General features: G+C 34.5%; 1 protein-coding gene across 3 annotated transcripts; it reads right to left on the minus strand.

The window, feature by feature from the left end:
* Positions 1-51: 51 nt before the first annotated feature.
* LOC110715573 (SURP and G-patch domain-containing protein 1-like protein) lies at positions 52-7,556 on the minus strand. Of its 3 annotated transcripts, none has more exons than XM_021894158.1 (9): positions 7,402-7,556; positions 6,175-6,609; positions 5,144-5,270; positions 4,336-4,442; positions 2,908-3,030; positions 2,200-2,343; positions 1,418-1,597; positions 461-639; positions 300-326 (listed from the first exon to the last, which is right to left on the minus strand). In XM_021894158.1, the coding sequence occupies exons 2-9, from the start codon at positions 6,572-6,574 to the stop codon at positions 300-302; spliced, it is 1,287 nt and encodes a 428-aa protein (XP_021749850.1). In that variant the 5' UTR covers positions 6,575-6,609; positions 7,402-7,556. The 3 variants fall into 3 exon arrangements, with proteins under 3 accessions (XP_021749849.1, XP_021749850.1, XP_021749851.1); XM_021894159.1 differs by having other exon boundaries at positions 6,175-6,597; positions 7,402-7,541; XM_021894157.1 differs by lacking the exon at positions 7,402-7,556 and having other exon boundaries at positions 52-326; positions 6,175-6,574.
* Between the last annotated feature and the right edge of the window lie 6,220 nt (positions 7,557-13,776).

Consider the following 13,776-nt stretch of genomic DNA (forward strand, 5'->3'; position numbering starts at 1 on the left):
ATGGGGTCAACACTTCAAGCCAGTCCCAGTAAATTCAAACACTTTCAAATGTATTAGTAAAAGAAATTTTTATAGAGAACAAAGGATAAAAATACTTTTTTTTTTCCCTAAGAGGAAACACAATGGAATTAGGGCAGACTTCTCTCGAGACTATACCCTAGTATAATGTATACATGACAAGCACTGCAGCAAATTTATCATGTTCTCTCTGAAATTTACAGCCTTTTGTCAATAGCTAAAAAATTAAAATCAACCCAAATCAAAGTAAATCTCCTGTAACAGCTGGTCGCTATGATTCCTCAGTAATATGCTTTACGCGGGTTATTCTACAAAGATGAAAACAGACAATATGAGCGACAATATTAACATATATAATCTTCGACACAGTAATACTATGATAAAAGACTTTCTAAAGGCAATGAATAAATGAAGTATCACCAGAACATAGAGAGGGCAATACCAGGGGATTTGGTCTGTGACGATATCCTAGCATCATGCGCTTCTTGTACTGCTCGTATATATCATCTTCAGGAGTCACCTCACCAGGTTGCTGGGCACCGACACCAAGATGGTCTTTCTTTACATTACCTGCTGCAATAGGATCAGCAATGCCTTTCCTTGAACTGCCCAGGCCCTCACCTGCAACATAAAAATCAAGGTAAGAACCAATTACCAAATTATAATAGTTTTCTGTTGGTAATCAAGTCCAAAACTAAAAATCAGGTATCTAAAATAGCAAGACAGCTTTTAAGGAAAATTATAGTCGGGTAGGATCTTGTTTCGTCTCTATTAAATACGGGCATAGGCGGTACCCTTCACTAGGAGAGTGTCCACTTTACAAATCCAAAGAGGTTTTATCCCAAAACCATACGGCAATAAGAAGAGTAACCTCTGAGTCTTAAAAAGTTCAACTCTCTCATCTTAACAAAGTGGGACACATGTTTGTAAATGCAATACTTCAACATTCCCTAACATGTAAGGTCCCTTTAATTCCGTTACCCAAGATTTATCATCCAAGAAAACTCTACTAGTACTAAAAAAAAGTCCAATTTTAAATAACATGCACGAATGTTAGTTATGCTTCAGCCATAAAATGCACAGAAAAAAGACGATCAGCATAAGTGAAAGTATAGCATGCATATACTATGACCATATAAGCTTTAAGCTGGTCAGCACAGATGAATTGTGTCTACACAACAAATACCACTCAGAGTGAAATCAAGTGTAAGGCAAGCTCTGGTATGGTCCAGATGTACACTGACTCGCCCATAACCACTAACCAGTCACTTAAATTTGGCCGTATGAGACATTCCATTTCAAATCAATACATTAATCAAATTACTAGTATGTAAAATGTAATTGCAAGCAAAATAATCCTCAGGACTTCATATTTTAAGTGAGAGAGTAGGAAACACACCTTCTTTCCATCCCATTTTTGACAAAAGCTTATGCCCAACATTATCAGCTTGAATTTTTGCCTTGTCAGCAGCCTCCTTGGCTGCTTTTTGTGCAGCTGCATCATTACATTTAGCCAAAAAACCCTCTAGCTCTTCTGGTGGTATGTAGTCTCCCATGTGATGCCCTCTCTTTCCAGCAGCTGCCATGGAAAATTCAAAGATTAGCAACAGAAATCAACTGAACATGCATCCCAAAATTGCTTAAGCCTAACATATCACAGAAAAGGGCAAATTTTGCAAGTTTCCACACCCCAACCAGGCTGGAGCTAGAAAGAGAGAGGGAGAGATTTCAAGCATCAACTATCAAAGTGAAACTTAAGATTAAAAACAGCCACCCCCACGTATTGAAGCTACCATAAGCAAGTCAAGGAAGACCAATATGATCATCGTTGAGACTTGAGAGTGAGGCTAGTTCAATTTTTTTTTTTTTTTTTTTTTTTTTTAAAAAAAATAAAAAATAAAAATAACAATAATAATAATAATTTCTAGAAAAGAAAAGGTAGTAATCAAACTAATCTCTAAAACCATATAGATTTTTTTTTTTTTGGGTTAAAAAATCAATATCATATTCACTCCTATTTACTCAAGGTAAGTGGGTGTAAGAAAAAAGGTGGACATTAGGAGGGAGTAAAGAAAGTATATAAAAATAATAAAATACATAGTATACATTAAAAAATATTTAAATAAAAAAAATATAATAAACTGTAAATTCTTAATTTCTTCAAGACAGCCAAAAATTTACCTTGAACTTGAAGGGAAGCTGGAGGAGGCATCTCATCTCGTGATTGTTTAGGTGGTTTTTTCTTCTCTTCAGCTGCTGCTTTCTTCATGTAATACTCCATCATCGCTATAGGATCTGATCCAGAAACTGATGAGCTTGATTCCCCTGCATAATAGAAATCTTATAAATACTATAATCCTCAATCAAGAAGCGGAATATTCATAGACATAAGCAAACTGAATTCATTCCATGTATGAAAATTCACACATCAGGATACAACAGAAGACAAGGCACATAATAATGTCAATTTCGAGAAAAAATCAAACCATAGGCATTGCTAGATACAAACCCTTGTACACCCTAGGACCTTAACTAATTGCATGTTTCAAGAAACAAGGAAGAAAAATCAACACAATCAGTAATTGATGGAAGGAAGGATACAAAGTTTGATAAATACATCCATTAAAAGACATTACTTGACGAGAATATTAATGGGTACTACCAAACCACAACACAAGAAAAAGGCATGATAATTTAAAAATTCAATACCACAAAAAGGAGGGTATATTGGAAAGACAATTTCCAGCAAAAGCATCACAGAAAGGCTAGTATATCATGTAGCTCCATAAAAACCACAATCATTGGAGACAACTTACTGCAATAATCATCCAAACTTTCTATTAAAGACATAGTAAACATACAGAAAAACATAAGGGACCAAATTCTCACCGCTTCTTGCAGATGTAGTCTCAAAAGAACTGGCTTCATTTACGTCATACAAAGCAGAAGCAGGTGTGTGATAATTTAACTGCGGATTACTTTCCATTTGAGGAGCTGAAGCAATCTTATCACCTGTAGATGCAATTTTCATGGGGTAAATAGTAGCACCATGGAGAATTCAAAATCTTCTCATATTTACAAATAATGCAACAACATGGCATAAAGCCTTCCATAGGTAGTGAGCAGAGAATTGATTTGGTCATTAGTGCCAAAGAAAAACATTTTTAATTTTTTAACAGGATGTTACTAGGGAAGCTTAAATAAAAATGTAACATAAATCTTCAGTGACCCCCATGGAGCATTTTAATTTCATATCCAAGTCCAAAATTCAACACAATAGTGGCAATCACACATAGCCAACATAAAATGTAGCATACCTATCATGATGTCTAAGGAAAAAAAATTCTTCAATGTAACAAAAGTTTCTCAAATTCATCTCCTTCAATTATGAGTTCTTTAAGGTGTAAGTTCAAACAATAAGAGGAAAAAGGATAACAGGTAGGTGTCAAAAAAAGTAGACATACTAAAAGCTTTCACAAGAGTCAATGAGTAAGCATACTACGCACATGCCACCTTATAACTTGCACTGAAATTGAAGAGGTTATTTATTTAAATATTGTAAATATCAAAGGACACTCCAGGGATGTGAAAAATGGATTCTACAATCTACATCACGAACCCTCTTCCCAGCAAAACCACAAGCCTTCAATATGAAATCATACCAAATCTTTTTCCAGGTAAACTAAATAAAAAAGTTTAAAAAAATAAATCATATTCAATTTAGTGCTGCTTTGCATGACTAAGCTTCCCCTCAAAAAATATCATACCCTATCCGGCTATCCCTCCATCAGGCCAACCCACCAAATAGCCAGAAGTACAATTATATTCAGTATGCACTTCTCGATCCAAGTCCGCTTCTAAGCTACAAGATCATACTTCAATTTACTCTGTTGACCAAACTTATTTCTAAACAAAGATACTCAAGTGCCCCAAAGAAAGCATTGAAAGTCCCAAAGTCAGAGTAACATCAGATCATATGCTGAAGAAAACATCTATGCAACACAAACAGAAACAGAGTACTCGAGCCTATGCCCTCGCCAAACTGTGTAGCTCACATTCACATATCACTAGTTAAGGCAAAGGCCTTAAAGTTCATAACAGCACAGAAAGATCATTGGAAATTTGATACAGATGACTAGATGAGAACTAAAATGATAAAAACAATAGTAACTTATCCTACTTGATCAGAAATAGTAATGTTATGCTTCCCAATTCCAAAAAGTACTTAGTTTATGCACTCAAAAAAAACATTCTAGTATGCTCTTAATTATCCCAAAAATAAATAAATAAATAAAATAAAAAATGTTGGAAACCAACCACTTTGTGTAGTCTGTAAGTCCTTGCTCATAGCTAGTGCTTTCTCCTCTTCCTGAATACGATACTCATAGTACTTGAATTCAGTGCAGGCTTCATCAAAGAGAAATCTGAAAAGCAAACATGATTAGGGATAGTACGAGCCAGACAACCAATAACCCACACATCTCAATGCAGGAAAGTATATACAGCTTCCCATACATGATCTAAATTCAGCCAAAGAAGCTAACATTCAGGAATTAGACATCAACAGGCCCCATAACGCAAATAAAGACAGCAAAAATCTTATAAATTATACAAAACATCAAAAATAAATCAAAGACCTTAACGTATCTTTCCTTTTAAAATTTATCAAGGACCAACAGCTTCTGGATATCAATTACATTGCTATGCAACATTATTCTATTACAACATTATGAACGTATATTGTCACAATGACTACAATACCAAAATGCATATATAACACGTACACATACCCCTAATGCCTTTAAACATAACTGTTACTATGGCAAGATAATGCCTCAAAAATTGTGTATAGATTTATTCAAATAAATATTGTAACTGATTTAACAATATCATCCATTACCCAAAGAAAACAGCCTGGATTTAAAACTTATTTTAAGAGGAGTGTGCATTCAACTGCCTAGGTCCACTACACATAAATGGGCCCAGTGTAGCATAACTTTTTAATGTCTAAGATGGGAAACAGTAAGAAAGAAAGACTACACTCAAGAAGGGTTCTCTTAAGTTATATTAAAGACTTGAATGGCTTGAGTGGCTTCAACCAGATAAGAGTTGACAGATTACGTACCTAAAAGGAGTATTTCCAGGATTTTTCTGACGAGTGATATCCTCAATTTGCCTTCCTTTCTTAGCCACAAAACTTGCTAGCCTGTCAGCAGCTTTCTTCACTGCAGGATCACTTGGGGAAGGAGGTGCTGCATGTCACTTAAAGAACTGATTAATACCAAGGGCATGAACAACGCAATGCAAATTACTCTTGTAGCAGGCCTGCCACATTTCCAAATCGTTCAATGAACATCTCTTTCCCCATGGTTGAAAGAGACATAAGATGTAAGCTGCATTCATGAGACAACACACTTGATAATGAATAGTCCTACGTATTCACTATACAAACAGAGAAGCTTTTCCACGACTTCCTTAGGGAACAACACGTCAAAAAAAGGGGGAAAAGTAATAGACCTAAAAGCAATATTAAAGTTGGAAAAAAATGGTTGAAAGAATACATTATCTGAATGCACCCTCTCTATTCCTATACCTTCCACCAGTCATGGCAAAGCATGAAAATCTTTGAACTTCTGACTCAAATTAGTTGCAAAAACAAAACATCACAGACCTTAAGTCACCTCTTCTTTCAAACCAACAATAGATAAGTATTTATTTGGTAACAATATGTGCTAACTAACTCTTGTAAAACCTGAACCCTATGAGGAAAACCACAAAAATATGATGATATCAACTGGACAGTACTATAATGTATTGATTAGAACTATGAATATCAAGGACAACCATTCCCCGGGGTATTATGTGCATATATTATAGTACATAGACAACTTGCCAGAAATTATTGGTTCTCCTTTACTGTCAACCGCTGATTATATGTCAAGCCAACTACAGGAGATTAATAGAATGTCCATGCAGCAATGCACATAGTTTAAGAGAAACTACACTTGACATGTAAGGGTCGATAAAGCCTGAAGAGTAAATACAAGTAAAGACACGGATAAACATCACATACAGATTGAAAAATAATAGAAGGCACCCAATTACTGAATAAAGTATAAACTAAGATTGAGATATGTGTATACAAACAGGCATTACCAACGTCAAATTTTCTGGATGACACAACAGAAGCTTCTGATTGACCCAATTTCTGCCGTTTTGCAGAAACTCCATCTGATCCATTATCTGTCCCAGCATCATCTTCGTCGTCATCTTCACTTAACTTTACAGAAGGAACCACAAGTTTTGATTTTTGTTTCAAGCTAAACGCAAGCTTGCCACCTGAAGCAGCTGAAGTAGTTTTCCTCTGAGTATTATGCTTAGTTTCCGATCCAATTTTATTACTACCGGTTTTTGGAGTTGAGTCCCTAGGTAAATTTGTTTTTGGTCCACGGTCCTCAACTACAGCACCCTTTTCCTTTTCTTGGTGAAGCTGTTTAAACTTCTCCATAAATGAGCCATCATTAACAAATAAGGTAGGAGGCACACCTTTATCCATTAAAAAACCCACTTGCTCTTGATCTGATAAAAGGACTACAACCATTCGTTAAGTTCACTCAGCTCAATAAGACATCCAAGCCGATTCAGAGAGATACACTTATCAATGTACAGAAAACATAAATTGTAACTAGACAAAAGAAATTCGTGCTACTACGATTTTCCTGTCATTCTGTCAATAACCAAACAGGCCGATTCAAGAACATTCATATCAAAACATATACTTGTATATCGCCCTTCTCACTCCCTCAACAAATATATAACCATGTAATCAAATAGATTACCAAAAACAGCCAAGTCGGGGCAAAAGCTTAAACAGTCAGCAAAACACAATCATGATTATAAAGCAGCACGAAGTACATACGAGCAAATCATAGCTTTTATTAATCATCAATCCTTTGAACCTTTCAATGAAACTATAATTTCTTATTAAATAAAATACTTCCCAGAACATAATTATTCGCAAATCCCACTACACAAGATTGAAAGCAAGAAATGAACCCAAAAAAAAAAAATTAAAAAACACTCCAAAAACTTTACTAACAAAAACTAATCAACTATTTCTAAGGAATAAGGAAGGTGAAACCCTAGAATTAAACTTTTCCCCAAAAAAACGAAAAGTAAAATCAAATACATAATCAAACAACAAGGAACAACATCAATTCGATCCAAAAATAACGATTCAATTGAGCTGTTTGAAGAATTGAATCGGAAAATAAAAAGTGGTTCAATTTTAGCCCCAATCATAACCTTCGTGATAAGAAGAATTCATCATAAAAATCGAAAATTGAATCGAATTAAAACCTGATTAGAATCGAAAAGAAATACCTAATTGTTGGATTATGGGATGATCGCCAAAATTGCAGGTAGCGAACGATTAGAGAGCAGGACTCCGAGAGGGAGAATGAATGAATGTGGATCAGTGAAATCCAAAGTGGGTCGTTTTTATTTTCTTTTGCTGTGATAAGTTTATAATACGGAGTAATGGTGTATAATTATACAAAGTGAAAAATATACGGAGAAATTGAATATAATTATATGGTTTTTTAATACTTTGGCGAGAAAAATATACTTCGGTAAAATTAAGTTCAGTAAATTGAGTTAAGTTCAGTTTAGTAAAATTCAGTTTTCTTAAAGAAGAATTATAATAAAAAATCAGTAAAAATAATTTTTGTTCAGCAAAATTAATTTCAGTTTAGTAAAATAAATTTAAGTTCTGTAAAAAATACTTTAAGTTCAGCAAACATAATTTTGTTTTAGTAAAAATAATTTCACTTATGCAAAAATAAGGTGGAGTGAACGGGGCCTAACTCATGTTGGTACTAATTTTTTGAAACAGTCAATTTCAAAACGGATTTTTACGAGCCCTTTCCCTAAATAATGTTGGGAAATTATCTAATTCCCAAATTAGAGTTACTCTTTTACTACAGTGTCCACTAATAGCAACCAAGGTGATCAACTTAGCTAAAAATAAATAAATAAAAAATCACAAGCTTGTTAATTTGCGTGTAGTATTATTGAACTTATTAAGTATTAAAAAACCGTATGATAAAAATGAATAGCGGTTACAAGTCTAATAAAAGCAAGAAACTAAAGTCTAACAAAAACAATTCTTAAAATGATCACTCATAGAATCACCACATCAATGCCTCCTCGAATTTGCTTGGCAAGCAGCTCCGCTTGTCCTCTCGCATAAGGTATTCTATGATTGTATTCAATGTCATACCATTTATGTAAATTCGCCCTTGACTGAGGACAATGAGGATCACAAATAATCTTGTTAAGCATGGGCGCATTTTCGGTAAGACAAAATGCAAAATCAGCAAGAGATGCACTTCCATCGAATCCAACAAGCTCTAACACCTTAAGTTGAGTATGTTGTCGCATTGCGTGATTAATCGGAACATCCCTCCGAGCTGCCATTGGCACTGCTTGTCGTCTAGAAGGCCACAACTGCAAAACCAGCTTAAATTTGTAAGTATAATAAAGGAATTTAAATAAAAAGTGTGCACCATCCACGAGACCATATGAGAATTCTACAGTAGTCGTCACCAAAAACGTACCTCCAACTTGAAGGTATGCAACAAGGGGCATGCCTCAATGCACGAGGTCAAACCGAGAAAGTTGTCTTTAGCAGGGGAATTATAAAACACATGTGAAGTAATACGAGTTATTTCCTGCATACAAAATTAGAAGAACAAACACAAAGATGATTTAAGTTCAAAAAAGTTGCAAATAATATGAAACGGAGGTAGTTTTAGGTAAAGCAGCTAACCCGATTCCAATGAATTGAGAGTATTTGGAGTTGATTTGATAAGATTGGTATAAGACTCAAATTTTCCAAAAGGTGATAGCAATGTGGAGCTTTAAAGGTGACATTAACAAGTGATGGAACACTAGTATACTTCACTTCAATGTTCTTCCATCCCGGGAAAAATATAAAACTAGTAAGTTTTGGAGCAAGTATTTCCAAAGATTCAATGGGTTTGCAATGATGTAACTCCAAGTGTTTCAAATTGAGAGAGGAAATTACAAGTCTTTGATTCCCAGAACTATTGTGAAGAGGAGTAAATGTAGATATTGTGGAGTAAAACGAGCATGATCTCACTGTGAGGCGCTCAAGGTTGAGACAACAGGCTAGAATATTTTCAAACGTGGGTACATCCACAACCAATGCTTGCAAGTGAAGCGATCTGAGGGCAGTAAGATTATCAATATAAATTGGGCGAAAATCCTGACGAATTATGTATTTAGTTCCATAATGATTATATCCATAAAGATCTGATAAGTTCAGTTCTAAGTCGCGAACCTTTTTGTTTAAGGCAAATTTCAACCAATTATCAATTTGATCAACATATGTATCATAGAGGGGAAACTTTATTCTGAAGGTGTTGAGATTGGAGGCACAATTCCTGGCAACAACCTCATTAACCCATGCAATATATTTGTCTATATGATTATTAATGTCTGTTCTTTTCGATAAGAATAAATCAGGGTCGAAATTTAAATCAGTAAGGTGAGTCCAAACAAGCCTCCACCTTTTCGAAAGGAGGCTACACCTTCCTGCTGTCTTCATATCTACAAAAGATAACAAGTGAACCAAGATATCATCTGGTAATTTGCTAATTCGATCCTCTTCACTAACATTGTTTAGTCTCTGTTAACAAAATAAAACAATTAACATCCATTCAAAAAAGTAACTTCCCCATAAAATATTAAATCTCTATTATATTTTCTAACAATCAAATCACCACAGATAGTCCGTTATCACATATTCACATTTTAATATTTTCTAACCTATAAGGCTATAATATAAAATCAATAAAAACCTAAATCTAGAATTATTCGAACATTCTATAATATAGAATCAATTAAAACCTAAATCTAGAGTGAATTATTCGAATCAGATGCTAGAACACGACTACACGAGTGTATTTAAAAATTCACATGAATTGTATGATCGAAGTAATATAAGATGCTCACTCTTTTCTTAGGGTGGTAGGCTGCTGCTTCGGCTCCTTTCAACAGTAAGGAAGGAGGTGAGGCTCGGGTTTGTGTTGGATTGTCATAGGTTTTAGCTAGTATATCCCATAGTTCATGAGAAGTTTTAGCTTGAGAAACCAGAGGAAAGAGTTGAGAGGATAGCGTACCAACGAGGGCACCAAAAATTAGCTTATCTTGGCGAAACCAAGTTTGATAAACAGGGTTTGGAACGGTAGTGTCTTTGGCTATTGTTATGGTGATGGGTGGTGCTGGAACGGTACCATCGAGATGTTTGTCGAATAAGTCGTAGCCAATGAGCACGGCTTCGACTTGAGTCTTCCATAGAAGATAGTTGTTGGAAGTCAGCGTGATCGAGTTTGGGATTATAACGGTAATGAGAGGTTTTGAGGGCTCATTCAGGTTTGGGATCAAAATTAGGTTATTCTTGTTGTCGTCATTGGAAATAGCCATGATAATTTGATTTTTCGACTCAAAACAACTCAATAATCAATTCGTCAATTCACTCAAACTAGCTCTTCACAATTTTCGAATTTTATTAACCTCAATAACTTCTACTTTTATTATTATTTCTGACCCTTATTTATAAAGCTACATATCTAGAAACTCAATCTTACTTTAGACTCCTCATTAAATTTGGAATGCTTCCCCCGAAATCTTTTCTTGTTTTTTTTTTTTTTGTTTTTTTTAAGGAAAATATCTTATTCCATACTATCTAATTAATTTAACTTAATAAATTATCAATTCTAAGCCCTAAAATTTGGAATCCTAATTAGGCCTGGATTACTAGTCCAAAATTTTGTAATACTCATGTACGAAAAAAAAAAAAAAAAAAACTAATTAATAAAGTAACTCAAATCCTAATCAAACTCCTACAAGGCTAATGAAACCCTTTCAAATAAGGTAAGAAAAACTTTCAAAAAAAAAAAAAAGAATAATTCTTAAAAGGTGAGATATCCACAAAAGATAACAAGTGAACCAGGATGTCATCTGGTAAACTGCTAATTCGATCCACTTTCTTAGTCATTTGGCTGCCTTCACTAACACTTTCTATTTTCTGTCAACAAAATAAAATCTTTTGTTTGTTATATACAAATTACAATACATAATAGCAAAACTAAATATAGAGGACATACATGTTGTTGGGAAATAATTATGCTTATTTAGGTCCTGTTTAATTAAGTGAAAATGATTTCAAGTTAGTAAAAATAATTTCAGTTCTGTAAAGATAAGGGTCTGTTTACATTTACTAAACTGATGAGCTGAATTGAAATCATTGGAGCTGAAATGAAATGAATAGAGTTTGAATGAATATTTTATGAGAGAATGAAATTATGAGCTAAACTGAATTGATTAGAGCTAAAATGAACTGAACTGAAATTAAGTTGAAGTACCTAGGTTCAGTTCATTAAAATTCGGTAATAAAAAAAGAAAGTGCGAATTAATTCCACTTTAAAGGAGGGGCGGATGAGATTCGAACCCGTGACATTTATGTCACGCTGGCTCTAATACCATATTAGTGGACCAACTCAACTAAAAGTCACCCTCACAAAAACAAAAGTGCAATTTAAAATTAGAGAAAGTAACTGTTAGTTTTGATAACTTCTATTATACGAGTATATAATATGGCATAATATGAGAATTATTTCAGATGCTTGCACACAATTACGCTAGTACTAGAGTATATAAAAATTTTCCCATAAAATTAATTTAAATTCTATCAAATTAACAGAAATATAAAAAAAAGAAAAAAAAATATATAAAGAAGCAAAGATTGAATGCTCACAATTCTCTTGGGCTTGAATTCTGCCTCTTTGCCTCTTTTCAACGGTGAAGAAGGAGGTGATGAAGTTAAATCTATAACTTCAACAATATGATCAGGTCGGGTTTGTGTCGGATTATCAAAGGTTTTGGCTAGCACATCCCATAGTTCATGAGTAGTTTTGGCTTGCGAAACAAGAGGAAAGAGATTGGATGATATGGTACCAACAAGTGCACCAAAAATTAACCTATCTTGGCGAAACCAAGTTTTATAAGCAGGGTTTAGAAGTGTGGTGTCTTTTGCTATGGTTATGGTTCCAGCGAGATGTTTGTCGTATAAGTCGTACCCAATGAGCACAGCTTCGACTTGAGTCTTCCATGAATGATAGTTGCTCGATGTGAGCGTGATAGAGTTAGGGATCGAAACCTTGATAAGTGGTTTTGAGGGCTCACCCATGTTTGGGATTAGAATTGGGTTGTTATCGTTGTCGTTGGAAATAGCCATGGATTATTTGATTGTAGAAAACTAATAAATTACCCTAAGGTATATATAAGATTTAAGCACTTGTATTATTTTATTTTGTTAAGCATGTTAAACGAGTTAAACCTAAGTATATAGGATCTAAAAGATAAGCACTCTGGCTTTTGTTAATTTTTTTTTTTTTTTTTTTTTTTTTTTTTTTTTTTTTTTTATGGAAATTTGAGAAAAAAAACGGTGGTGGAAAATATAGTGGTAAAAAATACCACTACATGCATAATAGTACATAAAAAGTACTATTCACACAACATATATTTTAATGCTACATTATACATGCATAATATTACACAAAAATGTTCTATTGTACTATTAAAAGAGAGAAAATATACCACATATTCTCAAACTACCCTCCTATATGCATGCAAAGCACATAGACCCTATGCGCCTAAATGCACTCTAGTCCTGTGTTTTTATGTGGTCAAAATAATGTCTTCTTTTTAAAAACATAAATCCAAAAAGGGAAACTAATCAATAAGACTTGTGTAAGGTAGGCTTACGTTTGTGAATCGCTAAACATCGCCCGCAAATTACCATATAAAGCCCACAAATATGACTTGGTGTGACCATTATGCCCATTTTCTAAAATTGAAATAATCTCGGTTTAAAAAATGTGGAGCCGTACTGGCTCGCCGGGGGGAGACCGGAGGGCAGACCGGAGATGCGGGGGACGCCGGAGGTACGTCGTCGTCGACGAAAAACGAGGTAAGTCACCGTTAAAATTCACGGTTTACCGTCGGAGTGGCTCCGGCGCCTAGGATGGACGCCCAAACCGTAGCCTGGACGTCCAAGCCAGACGCCAGAACCACCACAGTGGCGTCCAGCCCAGACGCCCAGACCACCAGACTGGCGTCCTGGCCAGGCGCCACTCTACTGGCTGAGGCGGCCCTGCCAGGCGCCAGTCCAGTGGCTGTGGCAGCCCTGGCAGACGCCACCTTTATATATTAATTTTTTTTTCTTTTTTGATTTTGTTGTTGTTTTTTATTTATTTATTTATTTTTTTAAAAAAAATAATCGAAAATGATTTTTTAAAAAAATTCGAAATGGGTTTTTTTAAAATTAATTTTGAAAATTCGAAATAGGTTTTTTTAAAATTAAGTTTGAAAATTCGAAATGGTATATTTTTAAATTTAGTTTGAAAATTCGAATTGGGTTTTTATAAAAATTAAGTTTGATTATACATAATTATGCTTTTTTTTTGTGTTAATTCTGTGTAAATATAGAAATTAAATGTATTATCCGTTAAATGTATTTATTATAATATATAATTGATGCAGGATTATGGTGGAGACGGAAATGATTACAGTGGGATATTTGGACATGATGGTCCATTCGAAGAAGCTCAACAGGCGATTGATTGGGCAAAACAGGTTGCAATTGCAGCTGGATTTTGCTTGGTAGTAGTA

This window comes from Chenopodium quinoa, unplaced genomic scaffold (assembly GCF_001683475.1).
Source record: "Chenopodium quinoa cultivar QQ74 unplaced genomic scaffold, ASM168347v1, whole genome shotgun sequence".
NCBI classification, from domain to species: domain Eukaryota; kingdom Viridiplantae; phylum Streptophyta; class Magnoliopsida; order Caryophyllales; family Amaranthaceae; genus Chenopodium; species Chenopodium quinoa.